The 7,539-nt window shown below is 28.4% G+C and overlaps 1 protein-coding gene across 2 annotated transcripts; it reads left to right on the forward strand.

The window, feature by feature from the left end:
- Positions 1-2,553: 2,553 nt before the first annotated feature.
- On the forward strand, positions 2,554-6,079 carry LOC111031824 (deoxyribose-phosphate aldolase). 2 transcript variants are annotated; one of them, XM_022311925.1, is made up of 7 exons: positions 2,554-2,694; positions 2,864-2,940; positions 3,556-3,752; positions 4,229-4,418; positions 4,479-4,775; positions 5,628-5,713; positions 5,805-6,078. In XM_022311925.1, the coding sequence occupies exons 2-7, from the start codon at positions 2,916-2,918 to the stop codon at positions 5,991-5,993; spliced, it is 984 nt and encodes a 327-aa protein (XP_022167617.1). In that variant the 5' UTR covers positions 2,554-2,694; positions 2,864-2,915; the 3' UTR covers positions 5,994-6,078. The 2 variants fall into 2 exon arrangements, with proteins under 2 accessions (XP_022167617.1, XP_022167619.1); XM_022311927.1 differs by lacking the exon at positions 2,554-2,694 and adding an exon at positions 3,321-3,398 and having other exon boundaries at positions 5,805-6,079.
- Positions 6,080-7,539: the final 1,460 nt, after the last annotated feature.

The following is a 7,539-nucleotide window of genomic DNA, read 5'->3' on the forward strand; positions in this document are numbered from 1 at the left end:
ATGGGATATATATAAACTAAAATATACGTAAAATCCTACAACCTATTGAGTATTGGGTATAATAAAAGTTTAAAATGTATGACTTTGCTAGCGGTGGGTGGAGATAACTGCTTATAGATATAAACTGCAACTTCCACACATTTTGTGTCAATCCAAAGCATCAGTTACATTTCGACGTGAATTCGTGTTACAATACCGACATTTTTTGTAAAAATGGAAGTTATCAAGTCCAACAAAGGTGGGAACAAAATTTGTTAGAGAGGATATACATATATTATGAAACATCAAGGACGTAAAAGATTAACCTGGAGATGTACAAAAAAAAGTTCATTGAAATGTTGCGGAACAATGCACACACACTTAGAGATTGGACATCCTCAAATCGGAAAAGTCAATAGTAATATAGCTGATAAATACGAGGTGAGTAATTTTTTTTAATTCTACTCAAATATAATATAAAATGTGATTAGAAATACATATTTTAAGTACAAATCTAAGTCTATAATATAAAAATCTGGGAACTCGCTCTACTGCGTAGTATTTAGTACTTCCCTCCTTAGCCAAAAGGCAGTAGGTGGCAATGTGATAGTTTTGAGAAAAATGACTTTTTTTTCTAACAACATTCTTAAAAGTTTCAATTATATATTTGCTTTAACTGTTTTAAAACCTATCCTGATTCAAATTCGCATAGTTGGCGCAAAGTTACAATCGCTAGACCTAATATCACCTAGACCTCTTAGCTGCAAGCTGCCGTATCAATTGTTGAAGCACTAAAAAAATCTTTAACTGACTTAAGAACTGATGAAGATAACTATTCAACATTATTTGACAAAGTTTTGGACATTTGTAGTTTACAAAAAATAGAGATACCAAATGTTAAATGAAGAATAGTGTCTAATCATATTGACAACAACCATACTCAACATTTTAGCTCTGATAAAAAACTGAAATGAAATGTTTTGTGTAGGTACTACACAATTTTAGATGACCTTTTAAACGGATTAAAATAACGTTTTAGTCAGGAAACACTTTTACTATAATAAGTACAATTGAACGTTTATTACAATTTAACCAACATAAACATGACTTAACTTTACTTTCCGATAGGCTTAAATGACAGTGAACTTCAAGCAGAACTCTGCAGGTTGTTAAAACTGTTACAAGAATTCAAAATTAGTAAAACTAGCAAGAATATTTGTCAGTAGTTGAATAATCTGCCTACTAATAATTTATGTAATAGTTTTCAAAATACTAACTCTTTTTGTAACAATGCCAGCTAAAAGTTGCTCTTATGAGAGATCTTTTTCAAAATTAAGTCTGGTAAAAACAAAGCTGAGAAGTTGTATGACGCAAGATCGATTGGAGTCAATGATGTTAGTATTTGTTGAACAGGAATTGGCATCTGAATTAGATCCAGAAGACATAATTGTAGAGTTCAAACATCTTAATAATATACAACGACCACTAGAACTTTAATTATTTTAAAATGTTGTAACTAACATATTATATTATACAATATTATATTTATTATTTATATTTTATACATTTTTTTTTCTTTTTTTTCTTTAGTTTTATTACACAATCTGTAAATATATTATTTTTACAATAAGCGTAAGTGTTGTAATAGATTAATAAAAAGGGACTGATGACTTGAGCGAAGAATCCATCCAGTGATGGGACTTCTTGATATTTTATACATGATTTGATTTTAATTGTTTACCTACAGACATCCATTACCTATACGCAATCTGAAATAGGGTCATAGAGATATTTTTTTTTCATATTAGTTATAAAATGACAAATTTTAAAATCACAAAAATTGTTCAAAAAGGGGTAGGCTAAGAGGCTTTAGTCAAGTTGCATCCTCTGCGACCTGCGTCAAAGGTCTAGACACGCCTATGTGTATAAGTATACTTTTAATGTATTTAGTGCTCATCAATTTAGAAAAAGTTGGCGATGTCGTTAGAAAGATTCGTGTAGGTAATGCGAGAATTCATACTTTTGCAGCTGAAACTTCGGAGGTAATTTAATACTTTAATATCGTAATAATAGGTAGGTACCTATTCATTTTTACAATTAGGTAGGTATTTATATTATTTATAATATTTTCAAATAAATATAATATATATTTATATGTATATAGATTATAGGTATACTTTTAAAATAATAATTACATTCATAACAGGTATATCGTATATAATATATTAATATGAAATAAATACCACAACGGCCCCTGAGCCTAAACAACAAAATCGTATACGCCAAATTGACTATACCAAAACGGCAAAAAAAACGGCTACGCCGATATATTCTAGACCGATAATTTAAATGTATGATTTAATTAAACAATCCAGAAAATCCTATCACTCCTCAAATTCAAATAGAAATATTCAAATATAGGTACCAACAACTACTGTGCTGTTGCACAATGTTGTTAGTTGCCACTTACCTGCTATGCCTACGATATATTTAAGGTAGAGTCTCAACGTCTGTAATCTTTATGGCACTTATCTAAAATAGTGCCGAATGGTTATCAGCTACGAAATTGTTATCACATTTATAATTTTTTTCTTTTATCGCAATGTACCTACATTAATAAATCATTATTTTGTTCATTAGTCGTTACTCAGTTTCCTTCATTACAATACTATATTTAATTCTGCGTATAACTCTTTGAACTTTGAACTTTTAAAGGTAAAAATAATAAATAATACATTTAAAAAAAAATCAGCATGATTATCATGGGTTAACCATATTCAACAGATAACCACAAAACATATTATATATTATTATTGTTGTAGTTTCATTACATTTCTTATTGATATATTATACAAATCAATTGTACGTTGTAATATTTTTACAGATTATTACCGAACACTGCGTGAACAATAGAAAACTGTCAAAGTTATACGAAGATGTCGAATCCAGGAATTCTTTTTGGTGAGGAGAATACATCTATTATTTTACATTAAATGGCCCTTATCCTTTGATGAAAGTAAATAAGTTTTATATTTGAAGTAAAATGGTGATGTTTGGATACAGTGATGCTGCCAAATATTCAAATATGAGATACTACAAGTGCTTAAGATTATAAAATATCAATTATTTTAATACTGTATGACACTATACTAAAAATGGTAGAATTAAAAATATATTTTTATCGATAATTATATCCCTATACAATAACTTTTTACTAAGTGCCCTTCTTTTTTAAGTCTACTATACTTCTGATATTTCCTACTGTCTGATTTTAATGGCTCTTTGTTTTCTCATTAACAATGTACTGAGGTGTTATTGTTTATACTTTACTTACTTTATAGGCAACTGCTGTCTGTTAGATTGATGCTTGATATAAATTGCATACCTGTATCCCTAACATGCACGCTCAAAGTATATTTGTAAGTGAAAGTCAAACTTATTTTTACTGTAATACATTTGAATCTATACAGCTTTCCAGATATCAATTCCCATTTGGTATAACAGTGTTTCAAATCTTATTTTTGCAGGAACAATAATTTTTTATGTAAGTATACCATTGATGTAATTTATTTTCAGATGAAACCATGTTGATGCGTAACAAAGATCAAGATAAGGATATTGTGACGATTGTTGATGAGTGTGATAGATGTACCAAAGTTGGATTTTTACCTGAAGTAGAAGCTTCTTATTTGGGGCTCTTGATTCATGTTATGGATCTTACTTCACTCAATTCCACAGACAATCAGAAAACTATTGAAACTCTTGTAAACAAGGTATTAAGTAATAACTTAAAATATTATTTTAGGTATATCAACTACAAAAACTAATTGAAATACTATAAATTATTGTATTGTTTACAATACAATATTGTCTAAATGCTATTTCAAATAATCATGATTTAAGTAATAGGGGGAAATACATAAACCACAAAATATATTATTTATACCTATAATATACAATCAAATCTAAAGTAACTTCTAGATGCAGGTGTTTCTGAAATTAAACTAATCTGAATTCATATAAATAATAATATTCTGTACCAGATTACTAAATCGATTTTTCCTTAATTCAAAAATGATTGTTAAAGTTTACTGGTAACATTTGATTTGACTGTTTAAGGTTATACTAAAAATATGGTTTTGTGGAGATTTCTGTTACATTAGCAGATAAGGAAATTATTATTGCTTTGGTAAAGTTCTGTTTATGTTGATTTAAATTACTTATATTGAAGTTAAAAAAACATTTTTAGGCTCTAACTTTTACCAAAGAAATGTTAAAAGCTGATATTGAAAGTATGGCATCCAATCATTCTTGTGAAATTTATAATTACTTCACTACCAGTACATTGACTCCTCAAACAGTTTGTGTATCTTCTGTACGTGTAGCTGATGCTGTACAAAGCATAAATTGTCAAAATGAGCACATAGATATTGCTTCCGGTAAGTACACATGAAATAAAATATTTTTACATTATGATTTCTAATAATAAATATGCTTAGTTGCAGGAGGATTTCCTATGGGCCAAGTGCCATTGAGTAGTCGAATAACAGAAGTGGAATATGCAATTTCACAAGGAGCAGCAGAAATAGATATTGTAATTGATCGTGGTCTAGCAAACGCTGGCGATTTTAATAGACTATATCATGATTTGCGTTCCATCAAAAGTGTGTGTGTTAATGGTGATGTTACATTGAAAACGATTCTGTCTGTTACTGAATTGGATTCTTATCACACTGTGTATAAAATGGCTATGACAGCTATGATGGCTGGATCAGACTTTATTAAAACATCTACTGGTATGAATCATAAATATATAATAAAATACAATTATATAAGCTAGCCATCTTTTACTAAATTTCTAAGCTCTTCACAGAAAGTCACTGTACATTTGTTTTCTCTCTATACTACACTTATATCATTAGTTTTCATATTATTAAAATTAAAGATTTGTAACATGAATATTATTCCAGGGCATTTTAAAGTTTATTGATGTTTAAATTTGAAAGTGAGTTATAAACATTTTGAAATTTTAATATTTTAGGTTCTTACAGTATATTTATAACTCACTTAAAAATTTAAATATCAATATAAGCTTATTAAGTGCTTTGGATGATATTCTTTGATTTAAGTTTAGTAAAAGATTAATTTATTCTAATTTTTAAATTGAGAACAAATGATTGGTTATGGTAAATGTAAATTTGATATAGTGTGTGGGACGTGTGGATAAAGATAAAACAAATAGAGCTCTGACACCCTTTAAATTTTTACTTTTCTTATTTATCAGTATTTTTGTTTATCTTTGGTTTGACTCTAGATACAGACTGATAATTTTATTAATTGGTATACAAAGATTAAACAAACAAAATTGTATTTCATCCTTCACTATATAGTATATACAGTATGTTTGATAATGACACACAGTAGTGTCAAACTCATATATTGCTTCATTTCTTAAATAGGGGTTCATATCAAATTGAAGTTAGTGAGTGGGAATAACAATTTTAGATTTGTCTCCACAATTTTTTTTAGAATTTAGCACCACAAATAACAGAATGTTTCTTATAGATTTTTGGGATTTTTTTTAAACATTGTTATGGTTACTATTGTTTTTTTGTTCCTGATATTAATATGATGATGATGTTATGCAGGAAAAGAAGCTGAGAATGCCACACTGTCTCATGGAGTAATTATGTGTCAAGCAATTAAAAAATATCATGATGTGACAGGTTATAAGGTACAACATTTATGTCTAATTATCAAATTTTCAGTAGCAAATTGTAAGAATTTCTTTAAAGTTTAAAACTTTTGTTAAACTGTGTATTTAGGTTGGTATTAAACCGGCTGGAGGAATCAAATTTAATGAACAGGCATTGAGTTGGCTTATATTGGTAAAGAACCAATTGGGAAATGATTGGTTGAAAGCAAGTTTATTCCGTATTGGTGCATCTAGTCTACTAGAAGATGTTGTCAAAAGATTAAGTATTGTCTTGAAAAAATTGCAGACAAACTATTAAAAATATTAACTCAACTATAATTGTTTTATATTTAAATTTTATGTTCATTCTGTGGCAAAAATTGTATGATAATAAAGAATAAACATAATGTATGAATACACTAGAAGTTTATTATATATAACCAATGATGGTACTGAGAACATTAATTGATTTGACAAGTTAAATTCACATTTATATTTAACAAATGTTAAGAGAACACTACACCCGCATGTGCTGTCTCCGTCTTACAAACATACAACCTATCAAAAACTGTTTTACACTAAATAGAACCACTCAAACTGTAGTCCAAGCTAAGCAACCAATTTTTCACATTGTAAACAAGAGAACATTTACTGTGCAACATCGTTTTTATTTTTCAATATCACAAATACAAGAAAAGTTGTTGAAGTTTGAAATAATTAATTTATAAATAAGCAATAAGAACTTTTCTTTTATTTGTGATATCGAAAATATAAAAACGATGTTGCACAGTAAATGTTCTCTTGTTTACAGTGTGAAAATTTGGTTGCTTAGTTTGGACTACAGCTTGAGGGGTTTTATTTTGCGCAAAACAATTTTTGATATGTTGTACGTTTGTAAGACGGAGACAACACATGCGGGTGTAGTGTCCTCTTAAGTATACCTAAAACATATAAAATATAAAATACATACTTGTATTCAGTGGCTTACCCAGATTTTTCAATGATGGGGGGAGGGCTAAACTAAGGAAATCAGAATTTGATATCTGTTACCTTATACTTGGTCGTTATTACTATATCACGTAACCGTAAAAACCTCTACAAATAATATTAATAATATATTAAATGTTTCTATTAAACCGTTTTCCGAAATATCATGGTTTGTACTTTGCCTTCTATTACATAAGATTTATGTAGTAAATTACTGAAGCCACCTTAGCCCTCCTGGGTATCCCACTGCTTGTATTGTTGTCCTAATGTTTAGTTTTTTTAATAAATAAGTGGTTTTATGTGATAAATCCTAATAATTATCAATTTCTTACAAGTTAATTTTTGATCTCTCCATATGATCAAATTTAATATCTAAATGAATGTTTTAAAGTCGCTCAAACTTTTTTAAGCCATCTACAATGTTTGGGTTCTCTAAAACTATTGCTTTAGAACACTCAAATTTTGATTAAACCATTATAATGACTTCTGACATAAATGCTTTATTCAGGATTACTTTGGTATAAGTTTTAATTTTCTGTACTGCTTTGAATTGAAGTTGAAAAAGGTAACAAAATTATAATTCTTTGGTTTCTATTACGGACATTGATATCCAAGTTCTTCCCTAGTAAGCCTAGTTTGAACCAAAAATTTACAATACTAAATATGAAAAACAAAATAAATATTTAATGAAGAATGAATTACCTAAAGGTACCTACTTTTTTTTTCAATCTCCCTTCTTCCAGGGACTGTACTATAAAACTAATTTTGTTCAATAGTGTTTGTAACCAATTCATTTTCTGTCATGTACTGTTCAGAATAATATATTCATTTTTTTTTAATTTCAGCAATATATTTTGTTCTCATTTGAATCATAACTA

Source organism: Myzus persicae, unplaced genomic scaffold (genome assembly GCF_001856785.1).
Source record: "Myzus persicae strain clone G006 unplaced genomic scaffold, MPER_G0061.0, whole genome shotgun sequence".
Lineage (NCBI taxonomy): Eukaryota > Metazoa > Arthropoda > Insecta > Hemiptera > Aphididae > Myzus > Myzus persicae.

Coding starts and splice junctions, on each gene's coding strand:
- LOC111031824 (XM_022311925.1), top strand. CDS start 2,916: ATGTCGAATCCAGGAATTCTTTTTG. Junction 3,753..4,228: donor TTGAAACTCTTGTAAACAAG/GTATTAAGTAAT, acceptor AAACATTTTTAG/GCTCTAACTTTTACCAAAGA. Junction 5,714..5,804: donor ATGATGTGACAGGTTATAAG/GTACAACATTTA, acceptor CTGTGTATTTAG/GTTGGTATTAAACCGGCTGG.